The following is a 24,130-nucleotide window of genomic DNA, read 5'->3' as shown; positions in this document are numbered from 1 at the left end:
CTAGCCCCATCAAATTGAATCATAAAATTTCACTGACATCAAAAAAAATCAGAATTTTACCCCTTGTCAAGAAAGTGTCTTGGTTGTGTGATCTTATCTACAAGTTCAAAACATTATTACTTAAAATAAAAAATTACTAATCTTTAGTTTTCCCTTTTCAACCACGGATTACTTTTTAGTCAACAGCCTTCCCTGCAGAGCTCCTCATATTAAAATTTTAACTTATTTAAAGCTTACCTTTGAAGACAATTAGGTTTTTAAAAAAATGAGCATTTCTTTTAAATACTCCGCTTATTTTAAGAAATATTGAACGAGGAAAAAAAACAGGAAATACAAAGCCTCACTATGTCTTACAGGAAATTACTTTTTTTCACTTACATTTATGGTCTATTAGCTCATCCAGAAAGTATGGGATAGTAAAGATATTAAGGCAATGGAGTTCTATTCTCACATGCACATTCTCTGTAAAACCCCCACTCCGCTCTGTATAAAGATTTGGCAATTTTCTTATGTTCTAATCCAGCATAAAGGCTCAAAAAAAATTCTTAAGTAAAAAATTATTTTAAAAATCAGAAAGAGGGAAAGATAAGCATATTCTAGGTGTGTTTCATATTGTTTTTCCAAAAGCAGCAAATCCTTTCTAAGAACAATTTAAGAATGATTAAGAATCAGCAAAGGAAGAAAATGCTCAGCTGAGGTGCGCAGCCACAGTCCTCAAATCAAACGGAGCTATCACAAGTTAGATCAGCTCAGCATTTAGTACTTGTTTCTGTTTCCATGCACCACTGTTCTGTAACAGTGAATGAAAGAGAAGTGTTGTGGCAGGTCAAATTTTCAGATCTGACTGTAAGTTTGCTTTGATACTAAATCAGATGCCTACTGCTATTAAAACAGTTTTTCTAGCTGAAGTATTTACCTAAACTTCTGGTACTTTGTACTTCTTTTAAATTGCTGAAAAATTCTTTTCCTTGTAATATAAAAATAGTAGATGGAGATGGAGAACTAAAGCTGTAAATCAATCCTTCTGAAGTGATAATCCAATAAACCACTCAGGCTTCATTGTTGAAGTTTAGGATATCATCAAGGCTCTTGGACTGATTTATGCCTTTGTAATCAAGCTCCCCAAAACACATTATCTAGTAAGCTAGAGAAAAAATACCACTTACTTTTGAATACATTCACAAAATAAATATGCAGCTCAAAACATGGGCTATTTAAAAAAAGAAGCCGAACAACTTGCAAAGGCTATACAGCTTAATTTATATTTTACACTTTCTAAAGCTGATTCTTCAGTACAAAAGAAGAAAAGAATAAGGGAACATTTCTAATATTAAGACATTATTATCTTTCAGCTGGTGAATCTAGATATGACAGAATCTGTGCTATTTTTTGTTGCCGTATCAGTTATTCTTCCCCCAAAACAGTACTGAGAACTTACTTCTCGGTGTCAAATTTTGTTGGGTTATATTATAAAAGGTAAAATATTATACTTGCATTAATACTGTTTATTTTAACTTACTACCTTTTGATATTTTCTTTACTTTGCCATTCACACAGTCTGCACTAAGAATGAAAAGGCAAAGGAAAAAGTGTGTTTATATATGCATACATTCTTATATATGGTCAGTCTGTAGAATTCATTATCTCAGGTAGTCTACAGATTTTTAAAAAGGCATGAACTAAATATTCCTCTTAAATAGACAAATCTGCCTCAAGGAAGAATAACTATAGGTAATAGTATCAAATTTTACAAATCAGCTACAGAATATGAATTTTAATCCCATTTCTGAAACAACATGGTCTTTATTTCCACTATACTTTTTCCTTTATGTTAATTCAGTGAGTTTAATTACAATTTAGATATCTATTTTCTAAACAGCTCTTTAAAATGTTGAACGCAGTGCTCTTTTACCTTCATCACAGAGTAAGAAGCATATAATTACCTTTATCATTTCAGTTAGCCCATCATTAATGCAGAAGTTATAGTGTTGCAGAAAGCTTTTCAAGCAGTACTTGTGTAACATTAGCAGGGGAGAAGCATGAGAATAGGGGCTCTTCTGTAACAGTTGCAGATATACAGTTAAGGTGGAAAGAAGATACAAATAAGAATATCTACATGTCTTTATAGGTGTCTGCAACTGCAGAAGAATGTAAGCTTGCTGTACCTATAAGACTCCCCAAATTGAGGGCTCTATGCATGACTTAGTACTGTGTAATTGATGTGCTTGGTCTATATAATTATCAGCACTTTGGCTAAAAAGAAATGAAAAGTAATGCATTTTTCACTCGCATGTCTTAATACAAAACATATTTCCTAGTTCGGTCTGTGCATAATTTTTACCTTTTACGTAAAAACCTCTTTTAACACTCTTGGCAACTACTGACACAATTTGAAATTATTGACAACTGGCCAAACATTGAAACAAAGTGTTCTAACTTTAAAAACAGAAATATAAATATTGCAGCTAAATCTTCATCTATACGTAAAGGTATACAATTGACTACAACAGAAAGATAGAAAATGGAAACAGTAGTATGGAAGATGCATATTACCTCCATTAGACACCATAACAGGAGAAGAAAAGCAATCTTTTCAGCACCAGGAGATTTCTAACAAAACAATATTGCAAGTACCTATCTGAACTAGCATTTGCTTATTGCTTAATGAAAATAACTTTTTCTTTTGCTTTCTTAGTGAATAAAACTAATAAGTGTCACAAGTCAAAGCTGATAGATATACCTATCAATAAAGTTTTCATCACAATGTAGGTTAATTTCTTTTACTATATTTGTAAGATTTTGAAAATAGATTTAAAAATAAAAACAGAACAGGGTATTTTGTGCAAGTAGAGTATTGAGCAATACATGTCAAGCGACATTAAAAGGCACCATTTTAATTTCATACTAGTATGAGCTATCACACTAATACATTTTTTCCCCCCTGCTACCTATATACTTTCAGTAGCTTGATGAAGAATTGATTAGAACAGATGTTTATTTCAACTGTAACAACTCTGGTACAAATTACTAATTACCATATTAATGGCTTATCAAACAAATTATAACTTTGGATCTGTACTGCAAAATTACTGCAAAAACATTTTATTTGAAAGTTAACATTTGAGAATATTCATCTGAGAATATTGAAGCAATTTTCAAGAGCAGCAAAAAGTCACAGACACAGTAGATCTATTAAGAAGAAAATAGGATTCATTTTGTTAAAGAATAAAATTTCTGGATTACTGCATAAAACATTAAACTTGAACACTGAAAATAAGGAAAAAATTTGGATGTTCAGGACAGGTCTGCCTTAGGAAATTTTTTCCTTTGAAATATTAACCTTTATGCAGATCACTTCTGATTTGATAGGACAAAATATTTGCTCAGGCCTGCTGTTTATTATCAATATATTCTCCTTCCTGCTTTAAGTATTTCTGCATTCAACACAAATTAACTCATGCAAATCATGATTGAGCTATGTATAGAAATATATCCACTGCAATGTACTTGGATAGCATAAGCCCTGACAACAGACTTGCAGAGGTGGCCTCCTGAGCCTTTGCTTTGTCCTGATAAAAATTATGTGATCTGTTTGCAGGATTAAGCCTCACCAGCAAGGCAACAGCTTTAGAGCTACCAAACACTTACTCTAGTATTATGAAACCTTTTTCAAAAGGAAGAACAACACTAGGATAGTAAACAGTATCAGTTACTTGACAATAAAATCAGAATCAGCTTCAAATCATTCAACCTGAAGTTCTTTTAAAACTGCAAACTTAACACAGATTCTATTGAAAAATAGTATTTCCATTATAAATGCTCGTTAAACACATCCTTTCCACAACTTCCTTAAAAAGGAAAACCTGGGATGAATAAGAGGTGTGTGTTACGTTAGTAACTCTTAGTAGAGAAATTTGTTTCATGAACATAAATCCCTACCCACTTCCTGCTGGGTATGTATTTTGAATTTTCCACATACTGAAATGCTAAGGGAAAAAATTATTTTGATGGCCAGTATCCTGATGTTTTTATTTTAATAATGGTTTTAATAACAGTTCAATAGTTAATAATACTTCAACACATATCTTTTTTGAAGTACTTCCTACATGTGCTTTCTACTGGATTTAATTACAAAGCTCTTTTATATTCAAGACTAAAACCATTTTAATAAAGTTCAGAGTACCTCTAATCATATATCTGAGATCAAAAATGATAGATATAACAGTATATAGATAGACTAAGTACAGAACAGGTCAAACAACTGATTACTTATTCCTATTTAATATGATTTTTCTTTAAAGCCAGAAAGAAAAAATATTTTCAGTCATTTTAAAAGCATAAATGCTATTTGTCTTTTATTGAGAACTGATGCTCGTGCCTCAGTAAATATTGTCATCTCAAGAAGAAACATCCTTATTAAAAAAAAAAAAAAAAAAAAAAAAAAGAGATCCAATCAGGGATCCAATACTATTCAACAAGTTCACCATAAATACTGTCACAAACCTCAGAAAGGTCATTATTTACACAAACATGTCAATGTGAAACTATGTGCAGAAACAGCTGGAATTCCTTTGAAGTCATCTAATTTTTACAGATCACCTTCAGATAAGAGGTCATGTCATCCATATCAATACCCAATATACCTGTTGTATGTATTTTTTACTTGTTTTTCTCACAACCATAGTTTCTGTTGCAGAGTGATTAAACTCTAACAGTACATAATGAAGTACCAGTCCTTAAAAAACTGCATACTGAAATGAATGCCTGTACCTAAATCATACCACCTTTTACAGTTTAACTCTTTACCCTCTTTAACACTTGACCAATCCAAAACCTATTTCTATCACTAATTTTCTAACGAAAATGGACTGATTCTCCTTGCAAATAAAATACCACAGTCTTGCTAGCTCTGCAGTACAGTGCTACCACAAATGATTAAGAGGAGGGGATTTGGTGTTTTTACTAATACATTTCTAAGCACTTTTAATGGAAATGTCAAGTATCCATATTACCCTTGGCAGAAACTATGGGAGAAAAGCGAAGCTATACATAGAAGATCATAAACAGTTAATTAATCTCCTGATTTAGCAATCACAATAGTCTATCAGCATCTGACACTTAACAGCTCATGTTGGTGTCTACTTGTAAATAATAGGCAGTTGCATTATGCTGGAACAAGATGCAGTTGGGAAAATCCAAACCCACTGTGGGAGGCAAGCCATTAAGGCCAAAGACAGCGGGACATCTTTGGACACAGCTGCTTGCCCAGCACAACATCTCATTTGTGCAGGAGCCAGGATTCCTGGGAAGTCAAGAGAAGGGGAAGATTTCTTGGAAATTTTCAGACCTTTCACTCCTTTTCAGGCAAGTAGTATGTGCTTATGAGTCTCTGTCATACGAAGATTTTGGTATATGACTCCTAGAATTTGAAAGAGGTTTCACCATGATAAATAGCCTTATGTCCTGGTTAGCTTTTTTGTTGTTGTTGTTGTCAACATTGTCACCATCTGGTATCGTTCTCATTTTTTTTCAGTCACAGTTTTGAAAACTTTCACTGAATTATCTTATCCTAGACTGCAAGCTAATAAAACAACACGCTTGTTTACAAAACAGCTGAAGACTGATGGCTCCACATAGTTTTTTAAAATACAATTTTGATTAAGGCAATAGCAATATCCTCATATTGCTATAAGCCCCTCTTTTGTCTCATCTTCTTCCCTCTTCCTACAACTGACAAACTGCCGTTCTCTAAGTCCCTGATACGGACTGTGAGCAACCACAAGGATAGGGGCATGTCAGGAAAGCTCTCTTCCAACACATTAGAGGTGACAGTGACGTATGAAATTCTGATTAACCATTTTTAAGGCTGTTCAATACCTCAGGTATTAGCCAAGATCTCCTTAGGAAGGCCAAAATATTAAAAACACTTTGATAGCCTTGATTTCTCAAATATGTATGTATACTAAAGCTGACTTCAGTGTTTGCGTTTAATGAAGCCAAAAATAATCATGTATGTCAAAGTCTTTGTTCTAGCTAAAGGGTCCAAGAAAACCTCTACTAGCAACATATGTTTTCTGCAATATGCTAACCTTGAAAATGCTTTGTCCTCCATAAAGTTTTGTAGGAGTGTTTGCTCTTAAATCACTGAAAAACTCTCTTTAAATGCTCTCCTTCCACAAAGGCACTATCATTTTCCTCCCTTCTGCTCCATAGTTAATTGTCCAAAGCTGACTTTGGTAGCAGTAGTCAGCAATAGTAATAGTGATGCAGAGGAGTGCATACATTGAATTTAATCACTTACTATATAGCAGTATACAGTAGAATTTTAAAGTAGAGCTCCTTCAAATATCTGGTTTCACCAGTCTCTATTAAGCCAAAGGCTGTTCTTGCTGACAGCAGGATGAGTAGCCAGAAAAGCCATGAATGATTCTGTTTTTCTTCTATAAAGAGATCCTCTTATGTTTAACCAAAGCAGTAGGAAGCCCCAAACAACTTCATGCTTCACTAGGAATGTATATTATTTTTTTCTCCCGTCTCTCCTGCCCCAAAGGTTATAACTTGTAAAATTTGAAGTAGGGTATTGGGTAAAGCTTTTGTTAAGAAGAGATGGAAGATTAAGCACAGACTTCTTTTAGATTTAGAAAAAAAAATACACTTTTTAACTCTTAAAAAAAATCTGTAGGAGTTAATTTATGGTGTAAAGTCAGTAAAAACAATTTAACATACTTCAACAGGGGGCAACTACAAGGGAGAAAACTCCACTTCATAAAAATGGAACAAAATGGAACAAAAAAAAAGCATCAAAAGTGAATGGATCAGAGCCCAGATCTACAAAGATACATATGTGCTGTAATGCTTCTCATCTCAATCCCAGATTGTTAGGTGCCCAGTTCCTAGAGTAGAATTTCCAAATCCAGAATGACTACACAACTGCCTTTTCAGTATACAGGTTGCATTAGGTGCCTAAGGACACACATAATTGGAGAGTTACTTAGGTACCTGTAAAATCTCCTAGATCTAAGTGTGTTTAAGAATGGAATTTACAGATGAAAACTACTTACTGGACTCAGGCATATATAAGGTTTCTTTGCACAGAAAGGATTGGGTCAGAATACTCACTGAGCAGGTGTGAGATGTACATGCCATCAGGTGGACAAGCTACTACTGTCTGAAAAAGAGCTAGAATGACTGTCTGTAGGTATAGTGAATATGGAAGACATAAAATGATTAGGTCAGGCGCAGTACCTGGCTATATTCAGGCATAGAAGTTCATTAATAAGGAGTATTAAAAAGCACTCTACTACAGTAATGCATAGATACCATCCTAAACATGACAATTTAGAGAGATTTGCTGTGGCTCCCGTGAACCATTGTTCATGATGGAGTTTAAAATCCAAACACAGCAGCATGAAAAGAAGAACAAAGAATTTTATTAATGGTTAAAAGAGTTAATTAGTACAGTACTCAAAACTGGATGTATTTATAAGTTTTGGTGCTTCGAATGACACATTTGGGCAGAATGAAGAAACCAAAGGGATATTCAGTTCATTAAGATCAGGAGGGAAGACTGAAGTAGGTGATAGATTTCCATATTGAAAAGAAGCTGATCTTTACTGACATACCATTTCCTTTCATATCCAATGGAGGTACAGTTAGAAACTACTAAACAAGAAATTGACTATGTGCTGGGGTCCAAACCCAGAATTTGCTAATGTATTTGCAACTCGGCTCTGTAAATGCTTACAAATTGCAACAAAGATGATACACACAGACCCCTGTCTACTGAGTTTCAAGTTCAATAGGATATTCATCTGGCAGTAAAAGAAGGTTAACAACAGATTTCTGGTACGGTCAGTGTTGTGGGAAACAAATATGCAAACATCAAACTACTAAGACAAATGAATGGAAGTATAAAATAACTAAGAATTCATCTCAGGTGATGACTGAGCACAGATGGCTAACAAGACCAAATGACAAAGCAAGGTTAAATAAATAGAAGTTCATCAGATGAGATCAAGAAAAGTAAATCAACGTGATTCACCAAGAATTACATTGCAACACTACAGAGAGTGATTCAAATAAATCATTTAAGACAATGAAGTCATTCAGCTGGAGTTTTTAAGTTAGAAACTCAAACTATGAAGTTGAAAACATGTGGATCCTGATAGAAAAAGCACAAGCGAATGGAGAGATAGCAAGAATATTTAAAGAATTATATTTGAACTATATGAATATAAAGAATCGTGAAATGATATTAACGGGGCAAATGACCCCTAACTTTCTCCTTTAATCTCACTCATGGTTAAAAGGATCATAAAAAGAGAGCTCTATTATTTGCTGATGTAACCATACAATAAGCTAGGAAAAAAGTCACAACAGATACTATGCATTCAACAGGGGAATTGGATAGGGTGCTGATGATGAGCTAGTGATGTGCTCCTGCAGCTAAGGCAGTCAACAGCAACCTGGGGTGCACTAAGAGCATTGCCAGCAGGCTGAGAGACGATCCTTCCCCTCTACTTTGCACTAGTGAGGCCACATCTGGAGTGCTGGATCCGGCTCTGGCCTCCAGTACAGGCAAGACACAGATATACAGAAGCAAATCCAGTAAAGGGCCACAAAGATGATTTAGACAATTAATTGGAGCATCCATTGCATGAGGAGAGGCTAAGAAAGCTGGGACTGTTTAGCCTTGAGAAGAGAAGGCTCAGGGAGGATTTTATCAATGTGTATAAATACAAGATGGGAGGAGTAAAGGAGGCAGAGCCAGGCTATTCCCAGTTGTATCCAGTGAAAAGACAAGAGGCAATGGGCACACACTGAAATACAAGAAATCCCATTTAAATGTAAGAAAATATTTTTCTACTTTAAAGGTGATCAAACACTAGAACAAGTTGCCCAGAGGACTGTGAATTGTCCATCCCTGGAGATATTCAAAACCTGACTGGACATGGCCCTCACTAACCTGCTCCAGCTGACCCTGCTTTGAGCAGGGTTGGACTACGTGATCTCCACTGGCCCCTCCCAAACTCCACGAATCTGTGATTCCACGATTCTATGATTAGACAAGATAAAAATATTTTTACACAGAGGCTAGAAGACCAGACTTAAAGCAGGGAAGAGTTTATCTGATACTGAATCAAAGGTCTTTCTTGAAAGAAGTGAAAGAAAAACAGAACTAGAAAATTATTTAAACAAACACGATTCAGAGCTAGGAGGTCACAACAGATGTAGAGTGGGATTCATTCCGACTGACATTAACCATCTAAAAGACAGGTTTGTCATCTACAGAAAGATTTTATTTATACCAGCTAAATCAGATAGACACATCCAGAACATGATTCAGCTTATCCTAAAATAAGTGTTCTAGCTGAGATGTGAGGTGTATGTTAGGATATTTGTTGTTTATAATAAATGCAGCATTGCAGATACAATAGAAACCAGTTAATATTTTTAAATATAAGGAGAGTTAAACAGTAGAACAGTTATCTAGCTGGCTGTCAGATCATTGACAAGGAGGGTTTTAATGGCAAACATACATCCAAGGTAGTCTAGATATATTAATCATCCTTCAAAGCCGCAAACAGATGAAGTAAAACATTTTTGGTGGAGCAGTCTGTTCTATGGACAAATGTGGCAGTTGCCTCCAGGGGCAGCATTTCTAGAGCTGAACACTCAGCAGTTTCTGACTGGACCATAGGGTAATCTATGAGAATGGAATAGCAAAATGACCTTTTTTTCCCCAGACTGACAAAATAGATGGGACTAGCTCCATACCCAAGATCCTTTCCAACAGATACATCAGTATCTACATGAAGTAGCTCTTAGAACTTTTAGAGCAGCGACAGCAGAGATCACTATTCCACTATTCATGTTTAGGATGAATACCCCTTAACACCTCTTAACATCTCTCCAGCTATGCCTACACTGTTAACAAAAGAGGGCCAGGTAACGAATGACCCCAGGTACTGGACTTCTGATCATTCTCACTGCTACACTGTTAGACTACTTCCCACTCTGCTTTAATCTGCTCTAGCCAGCTCTCTCCAAAATAACACCTGGCAGAGTTCAGGGAATAGGTCATTCCAGAGACTGCTCCCAGAAGCAATGTAGATGAAATTGTAATAGATTTGGCTCTTTCCATGCTTTTTCTATCCTACACAGTTCTCCAACATACTTCAGCCAGCTTTTCTGTCAGCAGCCTCTTACAAGTTTTTCTGGAATCCAAGTAATGCTTTATGCTGTTTTTCTCACAAGAAATGCTCCAGTATCATTTTACATCCTCTCACAGAAGCAATGCCAAGAGAAGGTGTAACTGCATACACCTCTCCCACTTTCTTGATAAGAGCTGTTCCTATTGATTTTGGTTTATGTTACTTTTCAAAAGCCCTAGAAACTACTGCGATTAACCCCTAAAGTGCATTTCCAGTATGGCCCAGAGAAGTATTCCCAGAAGACTTCATTCCACACCCCAAAGGACACAACGGGCACCTTCAGTTCCATGACACAATAACACCACACTAGTGCCCTGCAGCACAGCTCTGATATCATTTGCAACAGTTTGAACTGGGAGAAAAAAAAACAAATTTTAACTGTTAGCAACACCCTGTGGGCCTATCTGAGAACCAAGGCCAAGTACTGTACCATGCAGATATGTACAAATCTGCTTTAAAGTTAGCCCTAAGCAATGTGTAAAACCAGCCCAAACAACCTGGCCCATGGCCATATTTTCAGCAACATGGGAAGAGCATCAGAACCTAAAAAACACTTTCTAAAAATGAGCACAGAAACTATGGTCACAGCTTCACTGGATACCAAAAACCATAGACTCAATAACAAACTAGTTTTATGGCAGTTATAAACTCCCTTCCTGTCCTCTCCCCTGTTGCACAGGCTGCACATCTATAACTGTTTCTTCTTTTTCAAGTAGGAGATTGATCATTCGTACCACTTCCACTCCTAAATGCATCCCAATCCAGACTCAGATGATACCTACCCAATTAAAGGCAGAATAATTGTCCTAAGCTTGTATTTAGATTTATAACTTCCTAGTTTTATTTCAGACCTAAAGAAGGACTTGTGAACTTAGCTATTCTTGTCAGCTGTACTGTAATAAAAATAATACAAGCAAGCATTACCTTACCTACATCCTTAGACAATTAGGACTACAACAACACCTAGCACTAAAAATTACTAGCATTTCTTATAAAAGAAGTTTGCCTTATAAAAGATGAATCCTGAGCACCAGAACTCAAATTTTATGCAAAGCATGTCATCCTTGAAAGATTTAGGCAGCCTTCCCTATTCCATGTTTTTATTGATATGTCCCTCTTAAACAAAACAGATTATTTAAATGTCAGTCACCAAGTGGCATGGCATGGCCATGTCACAGGAGGAAATTATATATATATATATATATATATTTTAAGAAAAGTATTTTGATTCACTCATTATGAAAGAAAAAGCTACTCCCAGGTATTTTTAAAAGGAAAACAAAAAGGGATTATTTAAATCTATATCCAGCATGTATACTAACATAAACCAGTTGGGCATGAGAAGTAAGTGCACTGCTTGCATTCCTATTTTACAGCCAGCAGTGTAAGTTGTAAAGAAAGTCTATTTTGGTCTGCAGTTTCTATTCTTGGAGGTAGGTTGGAGAGGAAATCATGAATATAAAGGACCTTAGAGAACAAGCGAAGCCTAATGGTGAGTAGGTTCTGCCCTGACAAGCCTGCCAACGAAGACTTATGTCTATATATATATGTGTACATACAATCACTCAAGGAAAAGTCTAACTTAAAAAAAAGTCAGGAGCAAAATGACCTTGTTCTCGTAAAAAAATAGAACCCTCCTCCCCCTAACTGTTCTCATTTTTCCAAGCAATTAGTACTGAAGTCACAAAGATAAAAGGCATATTTCATCAGAATGTAAAACATAAGAAAATTACATCTGCCATTTTTAATTCAGCTCTTGGCAAGAAATATCTTGCTAACACAAGTAGTTTTGCATTGCAATATCAGTATTAGAGTGTTCTCCAGATGTAACACATTTCAATACTGACCCACAATAAAGCACCAGTATACAAAGCTCTAGGCTAAGTGTTTGTAGCTGCTCCCTAACCACTAGTTACTTCTCTCTTCTTCTCTGACAACACCACCTTCTAGGAATAACACAGGACATTCAAACTCCAGTTCTTCTTCATTTTTACAAAGTCTAGCACTTTTCCAAATAAAATACAATCTTTGGGATTTGCAGTGCAACAATTCTTAAGAAAAGTGTTGTTTCACATTTACAGAAAGCCTGTTATTCTAAAGGGTCCCAGAGACCTTTATGAACTTTACACATCATATACTGAATATATCAAAGAAGGGAAAGTGAGCCTATAGCACTAGGAGAAATCTACAGAAATACAGATAGAGAAGTACAATACTGCCAAAACTGATACAAAAAATATGGCGCAAGGCCCCTTCCAAATCATGAGATTTATCTTTCCTCATATTTTAGACTAAAAACTGCCTCAAAAATTTCAATATTAAGCCATTCAATATTAAGTCATTAGAGTGCAATTGGGTCATGTTCTGATGCTTCAATATTTAGGAGTATTGTTAAATGGAAGCAGCAGTTTTAGCAGAAATGATTGATGCCAGAAACACAAATATAAAAAGAATATGAAATATTTCAAGTCCCTGATAGATTTGTCAATAATTACTACATGTAGAGAAGGAAATGAGTATCTATGTTTAAAGCAGACATTTAATATTAAAGTGGGAGCTTTTTTTATTCTCCTTCGCAACCTAATGATCTAGCTATTTAAGAACTAGTTGCGGGCTTGAGCCTATCCTTATAGAAGCCAGCTAAAATGTACAGGAAGTTAAACCAAACACATGCAGGCACTAAGCCCACCTAAATCTAATTGCCAAATTTTGCTGTAATTCTCCTTGAACCATAATAGCTAATGGGGTAATATGCATAAGCATGTCAAACATAGCAAATTTTCTCCTAAATGGAAAGCTCAAGAACTGGACTCAGCAGGAATAAGGAGAAAAACACATCGTGTCAAACACCATCGAATACGTAAAAATAACAGGGTGGAATATGATATGAGAAAAAAGGAAAAGCTTGAGCAAAATTAAAATACACCTTCTTTCGTATTTTGAAACATCACATATTATGCTTACGAACTTGCGTTCACTTCAGAAAAGCACTGATCACCATAGTAACCAGCATTAACTGGATTCCATCCTCTATCGGGAAAAATGAGTTCTTCACTAGAAGGAGCTGTTCTATTAAACTTTCAACAACTAGAACATCTCAGATTATTTTTTCTTTTCTTCTCTTTGATAAAGAAAGTTCTAATGAAGTGATTTTGTTAAATCATTGCTGTCTGTATTTCCCCTACTGGAAAGCACAAAGCTAAGCTCAGAAGGGAAGCAAAGGGAAACAGATTTACTCTGGCATAAGTAAATAAAGCTGCCATATTATCAATAGAATGGTGAATTGACTCAGAATCCAGTCTATTTTTTATCTGCCTTTCCATATGGAAGAGGAATTATACTGTTCTGTGGAGGGGGAGTACACAGGAGAGGACAGCTGGATATTTTTAAATCTTATTCTTGTGTAAATCAGACTATCAATAAATGCTTACTAAAGTTTATGTACAGATACCTGCATTATTAAATAGCTTTTTAAAGCTTGGAGACTTTGATGATTTTATTAAATATGCAGGATATTTTTTTTATATAAGTGCAATAGTATTTCTTGTGCCTCTTCAGAAGAAATAACCATATGACTAACAAATTGTTCAAATACTTAATAGATCTAAAATAAGAAAAATATTACTTTTTGATTCCAAAATAATCCTGAATCTATACATTGTATACTGTTAAATTTATCCTTCTTACAGTTACATAGAAAAAATTATGATCAAATGACTAAAAAATAAGGAATGTTTATACTATCACTAAAGATCATATACTCTCTTTCACAGCATTCCTGTCTTTTGTAGTACACTGGATAGGTGGTACTCATGAACTGAAGAAACATTCAATATTTTCCTTTGTTTCCATCATTCAGTGTGCAGACCTAGCACTTCTTTATTACAAAAGTCTTCAAACCAAGCCCTTCTGCCAGTTTTGGGTTGTTCTTACTTATGCACCACAGTAAATGCTCTCGAAGTTTAAATCTTCTGCAGTTAGGTAAGGTAATTATTATTCTGATTTTATGCCTGGGATACACTGATATTTAACCTGCCCATCATTCCAAGATACCATTACCAACATTACCAACAGGACAGGTCCAATAGCCTAAATTCTTCCACCATGGAAAGTACTTGACAAGAGAGATTGACTTCGTTTCTCCAAAACTCCAGCAAAGGTTCTAACTGGGAAGCACAGTGCAATAAATGTTTCGGCATGTCCAGGAAAGACTGAACATTTTGGAAAATAAGCTATGAAACTATTAGCTTTCATTTAAAAATATGTCAAAAGACAATATTCTTTCCTGTCATCCAAGTATTTTTCTACATACCTATTTTTATGTCTTACAATCTAGCTACCTTGAATACTCAAAGCATATTAATCAATTTCTCCTGATTAGGAGAATATCACAATTTCCACCTGCTTAAAGGCAAATAAAAATACTGATTTTTTGAATTTTTTTAACATATCTCATTTAAAATACATCATAAAAAAGCATGCTTGCTTACTAAAACCACCTTAGAACAGTAATTGTGATTCAAAGTGCCACTCTGCATTGTGCTTTGTCATATGCAACCGCACAATTCACAAGGGCAGCTGTGAGGCTGGCATACTTAAAATCACGCAAAAACAAACAAACAAAAAACCCACCACACACATACAAGCAACCTCCAATAATGCACAAACAACATTGGTTGCTTTTAAGCTAGAAAAAAAAGAAAGAGGTCTTAGTGACAGAAGAAAGCATGCCTGTCCCAAGACAAGAAACTTATTTTGTCTACAGATTGTTACAGCTCTCACTTTGAAAAAATGTGTGCTGTAAGGTTTCCTTCATTTCCTAAAATCTCTGCCCCTAAGGCATGGTGCACATTCACACAGGAGGAAGGGAGGGAGGGAGGAATAACACAGCTATGACTTTCTAATCAATAGGATTCTTGACAGGAATATAAATCTAACTTTCACACTGAACAGCTAGAGTTTGAAATTTCCATGGAAATCCTTACTTTAGAAATCACAGGGTTATACGTTTGCTGCTGAGAATGGACAACAGCCTATCCAATGAGTGGCAAAAACAATTTTTATCTAGAGCTGTGGAGAGGAGTATTCACACTTTGTTTGAATAAAGGTCCAGATGATTTGTGCTGGATATAATAAGTAGAAAATGTAAGTAAAGCATTCAGCTGATTTAAAATAATCCTATCTTCTAGATAACAACTGTGTATGAACTCTGACAATACATTATGATACGCTGGAAACAGGTTTTGAATGTAAGGATAATTTTTACAGAGAAAATACAAATTTCAGCAAATTAACATTCTCCATATGTTTACAAATTAGACGGCAGTAGGGTCTGGATTCAGTGACTCAGGAGTGACCTATTTCTGATATTCTTCATCTCCTGATATTCTAAGGGAAATAATTCAAACACAACATTTGACTGAAATGGATCAATCTCCCAAACTAAGCATCAGAGTACAATGACAAATCCGAAGTATGATGTTTGATGATACATACTAAAAGTCTAAATGGCTCCTCTACAAACCTCTCCTGTAGTTCTCTGCTTTCCTCAGGAAATCCAGTAGCCTTAACAGAATGAGTCTCTAGTACTGAAATTTATTCTACATAGTGTCCCAATATATTCAGAGTGTCTATAACCAGATAACTAGTCTCTTTCTAGATGTTTTTTCATAAACCATATAGTGTGTGTATAAATAATTAATTATTTATTTAAGAACTGTGACTTCCAAATTAAGACCATGCAGAGTTAAAAAAGGACTCATAGCAGAAAGTCAATTTTCATGCAAATATTTGTGTCTATGAACTCAACAGATGTGACACTCACAATCTGAAATGCGGTCATGGCCAAAAACAATTTGAAATCTGCTGCTCTGCAGAGTTTATTTCATCCAAAAGAAGACATTTGGTATATCAAATGCTTTAATACCACAGCTTGCCCTGGGTAAGCATTTGGTCTATGTAAAAATCTAGAAAGAAAAATGTATTACATCAGACAAAATCAGGGACTTTCAATCTGTAGCTTCAGCTTTAGGTTTATTCTGGAAAAGTCAAAATTAAAATTTCAGTTTTCCCATTTTGTGGAAGTACCTCTTGACTAACACAGGAAAATGCACCACCAGTACAAACTTTTCCCTTCTGGTTTACTAAATGTGAAAAAAGACTCCTTTATGGCAGACATAAACACAGGACAGCAAACTGAGTGTAACCGGGTGTGTGCAACAAAAGTTTCAAGTCAGACCAGAGAAAACAAGATATAGATTCAAGAGGAGGAGAATGCAATAGAAAAATAAGCATGGGAAATATAGACAAGAGAAAAATTCCTACAGTGTGTCTAAGGGCTGAATGGTAATTGATAGAAGATTGGAATGAGGAACAAAGAATCTGCTTCCCGTAGTTTAATTCTTATGGTGTACTTATGTGATGTATGATGAGTAGACTTTGTTTTTAATGTTCTTTCTAAATAGGCAAAATTGCATCAATATATACCCTTACTATCCACTGGTAATCAAACCACCCATTAACTTCTAGAATTGGTTAAGTATTTGGGGACTAAAAGAGGAAAAATAACTTATCAGTGAAGACTTAATTTGGAGCTTAAAGATAACCTCACTCTTCAGTTTCTGTCATGATAAAAATTCATCATTTATTGCTAGTCTTTCCTTCCTGTCTCATCCTGAGAGTCAGCAATTAGCTAGACAAAAGACCGCAGAGATACTACTGAAACAGTATACCTGCCAGCATAGTTCTTGCATGTGAACATGAAAAACAATATACACATAGACACAGCACCAGATATTTTTGTTGCTTGTCTCTACTTATCAAGCCAGGCCTTCAGGGTAGCATTCAAGCTAGTTCATTAAGCACATCAGCGTTTTCCTATTAATGATGAATACGCATATACAGTCAGCCAAATACGCCTTGTGGCAGGCTAATCTAACCTTTTGGCCTTTTCCTGCTGGAGAGGAGTAAGTTATATTTATGCCTTTTCTCCAGTTCAAACCAACTAATACTGCTAAGACAATTTTGGGTCTGGTAACTATTTAAAATAACTATAATCCTGAAAGGAATAAGGTTCCTATCGGAGAATGCAGTGTACAGGAGGGTATGAACAAAAAGGAACATCTTTAAACATAAGGCTATTCATAGCTGAAGTTTAGAATATTAGTTCTCCTGCTTGAAAAGGTACTCTTCCACTATTTCTTTGTTTTTTATCTTCCCATTTGTTATACTCTATCTCAGCTTAAGTTACAAGCTTCTCCACTGACAAGGACTTTTGCTTTTTTTTGAAAAGGTGATCTAGCTGTAGTCCTTGAAGCTTCTACCCCTGAGATAGTATTTAATAACCAATAATGCTGAAGATGCCTTTCTCTGGGAAAAAGGCTGCTATACTTTCATAGCTGGACTCTCTTTTTAAAAGCAAGATCCATTTTTATCTCCTGAAACATTTATACCAATCTTGCAGCTATGAGGGTTGTATCTCAGCACTCTGTGAATTGTGTAAGGACCAGCTGCCAATGAAACAAGCCAAACCTAGTGTCTTTACGCTAAGAAAGAAAGATATTCATTCTTCTGAAAGACCTCTAGCCATATATTTGAATGTGAAAATCTAACAGAAACTGACAGAAGAAAGCTAATGAATAAATGGAAGGAATACTTTAACTGGCACTACATATGCATCAGCCTTTCTAGCAGGTGTCCCAGTATTTTATATTTACAGTGTTAGATACGTAGAAAAAATAAGCTGTGTCATGAACTTGGAACATCAGCAAGAAGTCATAAGATGTTCACCAGATGTGATAAGATGTAGACATCAGCAGCATATACATCTACAGCTGAGCTCACCATCCCAGGCCTGCTTTATACTACAGACATGGGAACTTTCAGGTGCAATGCATCTGAACTACTGTATGCTTCTACGTGAGGATAAGATGAATCAAGTCCTGGAAGGACTGACTATATAAACCAGAAACAGGAGGGGAATTCAGATAACCAGTTACTTTGTGAACTTCTGAATCTGGTTGGATGAATCCCACTCTTGGGATTTTGCAATAATAGATAACAATTTTCTAACAACAATAGATACAGTGTGGATATCAAATAGAATATCTATCCAGTCTTTCCTTCAGGAATTTCTCCTTTTAGAAGAAAGGAGAATTTGAATCTAGCAAAAAAGTGGTTAGCATAATTTTATTTTATTTCAGCATGCCTCACAGCCCACTTAAAGTTTCATCACTTTTAATGTTAAAATCCTGGTCAAAAATAAGCTACTCCAGTATAAAACAAGATCCACTAACTGTACTTTCCAAGACCACAGGCCTATACATTCCTCAGTTCAATATTTAATTATGTGGACAAATGTCTCAAACACTGTCCACCTTAATATGTTTCCAAAACTCTAAAAAACTAATTGTTGTAGTTTCTGACCTAAGGTATGTGACAAATATACCCACGTAATTCCCAACTTTGCAGATATTTTTGAACTTAGAATCTGACAAAGCACATAAAAAAGACAACGACAGGTAATTTTCCAGCTACTTCCTTTTATGGGATATTTCTGAAAGCTGTAGTCATTAGGAAATGATATTAATATTTATGATGTGATTCTTTAAGATAACACTAAATAATATTGAACTTTCCTAAGAAATGTAGGAGATACCAGATTCAGCAGTGAAACACCATACAGGTCAACCATGAAATTAAAAAAAAAACAAAAAAAAAAAAAAAAAAAAAAACTGGACAAAAAGCATTATCCACTAGGCATAAATTAAAATAATGTCAGGATGCATTTAATTGTACTCACAGTTGACATTGGTCTCCTTTGATTCCTTTAGTTGTACAGAAACATTTTCCTGTTTGCATGTGACAAATATTTGCATGACCACTGCACGTGCAAGCTATAAAATCAAAAGGGAAAGACAAGATTTATTCACCCATATTACAGTTTATAACTAAAGGAATTTTCATAGATATTATTGCTGTATCCTAAATGCATTACATACACCTGTGTCTAAAAAGTATTAACACTTCAATTAAAAGCTTTTTGAAGCAATTTCACTGACACATTTATTTTATATTCTGTAGAATTAACAAATCAGTGGTCTGACTGTGTTGTTAGGGAGATTTCCTCTAAAGATTATTGACACCTTAAACAGTGGTAGTTTGAAAATATCCATTACAGCCTATCATTTTAAATCAACTTTGTATCTGAAACAGATATACAAAATTATTAACAATACATCTTTCCTATATAAGGTGAAATCCTGACCAATAGAAAAAACAATGGCAAAATTGCATTGGTTTCAAATGTCTAATAAAAGAAAGTCAAATGAACATCACAGACATTTGGTAAAATATCTAATGTAATTAGAACTCTTACTTTTGACAAAAGAGAACAAAAAGAAAGCCTTGAAACCATTTGAATGAAGGCTGGGTCGATACTGTATTTATGGTTCACAAGAAGAATATTGTAGAAGCAAAAAACAGGCATACTGAAAAGCTCCTGAAATTTGAAGTAGAGGGGAATCATGGAAACATCATCATCATCCCACTCCACTATCTTCCTTTTTAAGCTCCCTGGCATGCTAAAGTATATCCCTCCACAGTGGTCTGTTCACTGCCTGATCAATTCTCATTTCAAGTCAGTCCTTCCGGTCTCAAATTCTTCACCTTTCTTTTTGCTTTTCCTTCCTACAAAGGAGAAGAGTCCTTACTCCCTAGGGCATGGCACAGATGCTGGAGCTTGATGAGCCAAAGGAACCAAGGACCTCAGACACAGATATGAAATAAAGTAAAATCAGTAAAAAATGAACTAAAACAAATAAGTCCAAAAGCAGAAGGGAAAGAAAGGTAAGGGGAAAAGTTCTCTGTTGAATAAAGTCTATTGTCAAGGTTCTCCCCCAACACCGGGCAGTTGGGAGGAAATGGCAATGTCTAATGTCTTCCATCCTATGAATCCCACACCATTTGTGAGTTCAAGTATGAATATGAATGTGACCATGAGCAGTAACTCAGAGAGGAATCACACATACCAGAAATTTCTAGAGAGTATACAGTGATGTGTGAAGTTTTTCTTTCTCCTAATACAGCTTGTAGCAACACTTCTAAAAAACACCTACAGTTTCCACAAAGGGCTAAATTTTATAATTTTGCTATGATCTTGACACTCTATAGTAAATGTTCATTGAAGTGCTGCTACTCCACAATCGGTTGTGCTTTCCTAAATCCATTCATGTTTTCTACATTAATGGAATGACCATTTGAGCAATTTTACCTGGAAAAGCCTATATAGATACTATGATCTATAAAAAAATACCTAAAGATACTATGCATTTTTATCATCCTCTTGGGAAAAAAAGGGTTAAAATAAAGTATATGGTAAATATATGTAGTAATATAAGACTGTTTGGAAGAGCAAACCCATTTCCTTTGGCAGTTCAGACATGACTTAGATATGCAGCGCAGAGAATCACTGATGAAGCCAACTTTTCAGTGCAATTTATTCTTAGGGACACCTAAATCAAATCAGCACCTACATTTCGCACTGAAGTGCACTATATGCTCACTCAGGCAGGAGGCCACAGTCACACTCCTCTTCAATCAGACAGGTACCTCCTTCCATTTAAATTGCATCATGATTTAGTCACAGCACTCTGTCCCTGCCTCTAGAGTTTCAATTTTTACCCTGAAGAATCATTAAATAAAATAAACAGCTGATGGAATCTATTTTCCCACAGACACATGTCTAAAGGTTGATCTGTGTGTATTCATAAATGCACACAAATAAAAAGTACATTCATACTTCACTCTCTTGCCAAGAATACTATCAGGGCTGCTCCATTCCACCTACATTTTCATGAAATTTACATTAAACCTATTTTCCTTAAACTTATATGGTGTTAAGATCAGTATGGTAGAGAGAGGAGAAGAAAGGAGGAGTGAAGATCCTGAACCTTGTTTCCTTGTAAAATGAAAATGCTAGTTCTGACTAGCTCAGGAGCTAATTTTTTTCTATTACAAGATGAACAGCAATTTTTACTGTCATTGATCAAACTCCTAGCAATTTAACTGTTTCCTGGATAATACCTCGAAAAAGGACATCTTGAGTTAATCAGCTTTACTTGTTTAAAAATTCTCTTTCTGGACAAATTTTGTTTAACAGTGCTAAATACAGGCTTGCAAGTTTATTTCTGTCTGTGATGGAAAATAGACTCCTACCAAACTGTGGACAAGTATGTGGGGAGTAACTCAAGTAAAACACATAAAAGTCATCCCTGCGATCACTGAAGCAAATGTGAGGGCATGATACCACACAAATGCAATGGCAGAAGCAGCGTGACATTAGTGCATTCGGTGGAAAAATTTGGGGGTATCATTATCTTTGTGCACCTCTGCAGGTTTTTTCCACTCATCTGCTTTTGAAAAACACAAAAGAAATTATGAGCTTTGAATATGAACTATATCTACTAATCAATAAACTGCAATATAAAGCTACACTTGATTTCAAGGTAAAGTAATTATTAAGTCCAATAGCTACAGAATCCCAAATGATAGCACTGCTAATAATAATCATATTGAGTCATTAAATAAATCCTTGCCCACAATTCTCAGTGTTTATACTGAAAATGTCAACTCAGGATAATTACTTACCTGAAATTCTATGTTCCTGTTATCTTTTTATCAGGAAACGATGCTTGAGTTTCAGCTTTCAACCACTGAAACTCCTAATTCACAAAGATTCTTGAATATATATTGTATAGAAGCCCAATGTATTGGTTGGTTTAGACGAAAACTTACAAAATACACATACAGACATACACACACTTTTTTAAGATATAAAAGCTAGAAAAGCCCAGTCAGTAAAGCCAAGTTATACAACCCTGTGCTGTACTACTTGTGATTGCTAAACAACAGAATTATAGAACTCAAAATCAGTGGACTAGAACCAGCATGCCAAAACTCACATTTCAATAGTTTCTTGGGTCTCTGGGCTTCAATAACGGAAACAATGCTGGCAAACAAGTCAAGGTGCTGACACCCATCAAAATAAATGACATAATCAGACCATAATCAGACATTTAATGCTTATCTGTGATCTGAACATCACTTGGAACACAAGATTTACATTCTTTCTCTGTTACTTCAATATTTCCACACTTCTGTTTCCATATTTCCTTTTTTTAATTTATTTTCTACAGCCTGTTTTTTGCCCTCTTTTTAAAAATTGTCAGTGAATACTTGTTTCCCTTCTGATAGTACTGTAAGTCAGTAGTTAAAATAATAGTTAATAATAAAATAATAATAGTTAATAATAAAATAATAGTTAAAATAGCTAAAGCAGCATCCTTCCCAACCTAATGCTATTAGAAATATGCCAAATCTGAGAATGTCTTTTAAAACCACATTTTTCATTATTCTCAGCTGGTGAAAGTCAGAATAAGGAATGCAATTTGAATTTTCCATTTTTTTGTGGTCCCACCCCCTCTCCACCCCTACGTGTTTGTTTTCAAGGAACGATGTGTAGGTTCCAGCAGCAGCAGCAGCTCAAGCCTGTATCAATTAACTTTTTCTTCTTCCCAGAAAGGGCAGTCATCATCTTTAATATTAGTCTGAAGAAATATTTAACAGGATTTTTCTTTGTAAGAACATCCTAAAGCTAAAGGAAAGGAAATCAGAGTGGCTGTTAAAATGAAAGCTTTACTTAATGCTTTACATTTCAGATGCTTCTTTTTCTTGCATCTTTAAAAAGAAAAAGGTTTAGGTATTTTCATGAAACTGTACGGTGGTAAGCAGAGATTACTAACTGAAAATCCCAGGCTTACACTACTTAAGGCTGGATACTGAGAGGATCACATTATCTCCTTTGATTTTCTGGGCCTGTTTGTCTCATCTTAATTAACATACCTGTTATTTTGTATTTGTATACTATATTTTCTATGACTCTGAATAAAGTTAACTAAGCCATCCCATTGAGATTCTCAGCCAGTAAGGATAGTTTCTACTTCTGCCACACTTAATGATTTCACCATCAGCATCTTTTAACTGATTTGCCCTTCTCTCATTGAGTTCCCTTATGCTTCAGTATGGATTTTTGATAACCATGGTTCTTACATGTCTGATTAGGCACAGTGTCAATCTTTTGCCTTGCCATATCTCTCAAGTGATGTTAGGTTGACAGCAATGCATTCTCTGTCATGATTATGCTTTAAATAAGATGTCTAATTCTTAACATGAATGATTTGATTTGGGAGAACAGATGAGACACTGACAGTGGGCTTAACATTAAGAGGATGAAACACACCTATATACACAGATCTGCTGAGTGAAGAGAATTTAAAGAGAGAAAAAATAAACAGAAGCAATCTTTATGCTTTTGGACAGGTAACAAAAAGAAGAAAACTCTCTGCAGCCTTTCCCTGAGCAAATACAAATCCTAAACTACCCTTATCTTAGAAACTATTGAGTCCAAGTGAATTGTTCTGATGATGGTAACAAGGGGCCTTTGTTTCCCAACCCAGATGAGCAGAAAGGGTTTTTTGCAGGTATCAGTAGGGGTCTAAGCCTGGTGTCACTAAAGCCAATGGAAAAGTGTATATCGCTTTCACAGGGAGGCACACACTGAAGCATTTGAGGAACTTGTACTACATCTGTAAAACATGTTTAGGAGAGTAGAAATAGAAATATAACATCACTTATAATCGCAGCAGGGAAAAGTTTTCTAAACTTGAAATTTTTCTGTATTAAAAATATACTCATAAAAAAATCAACATCTAGAGGCAAGTTTCTCTTGCCAATACCATTATACCTCTTGATGAGTAACTATGTACAACTTGTACCATAGTACAAGCCTGTTACTGAAGAGGTGTGACGATCTGAAAGGCTACAACAGATTTAGACTCTACTGTTTTAAGTACATATTC

The 24,130-nt window shown here is 35.2% G+C and overlaps 1 protein-coding gene across 5 annotated transcripts in view; it reads right to left on the bottom strand.

Annotated features, from left to right (window-relative positions):
- The window catches only part of ATRNL1 (attractin like 1), a 567,608-nt gene that overhangs the window by 360,493 nt on the left and 182,985 nt on the right, over nt 1-24,130 (bottom strand). For all 5 annotated transcript variants that reach the window (XM_026096163.2, XM_026096166.2, XM_064514272.1 and 2 more), the window contains exon 21: nt 19,015-19,108. In XM_026096163.2, the coding sequence (XP_025951948.1) occupies nt 19,015-19,108 (94 nt within the window). The remainder of the gene's footprint in view (nt 1-19,014; nt 19,109-24,130) is intronic.

Source organism: Dromaius novaehollandiae, chromosome 6, assembly GCF_036370855.1.
Source record: "Dromaius novaehollandiae isolate bDroNov1 chromosome 6, bDroNov1.hap1, whole genome shotgun sequence".
NCBI classification, from domain to species: domain Eukaryota; kingdom Metazoa; phylum Chordata; class Aves; order Casuariiformes; family Dromaiidae; genus Dromaius; species Dromaius novaehollandiae.
The sequence above is the reverse complement of the archived record's forward strand: the minus strand, read 5'-3'. Positions and strand labels throughout refer to the sequence as shown.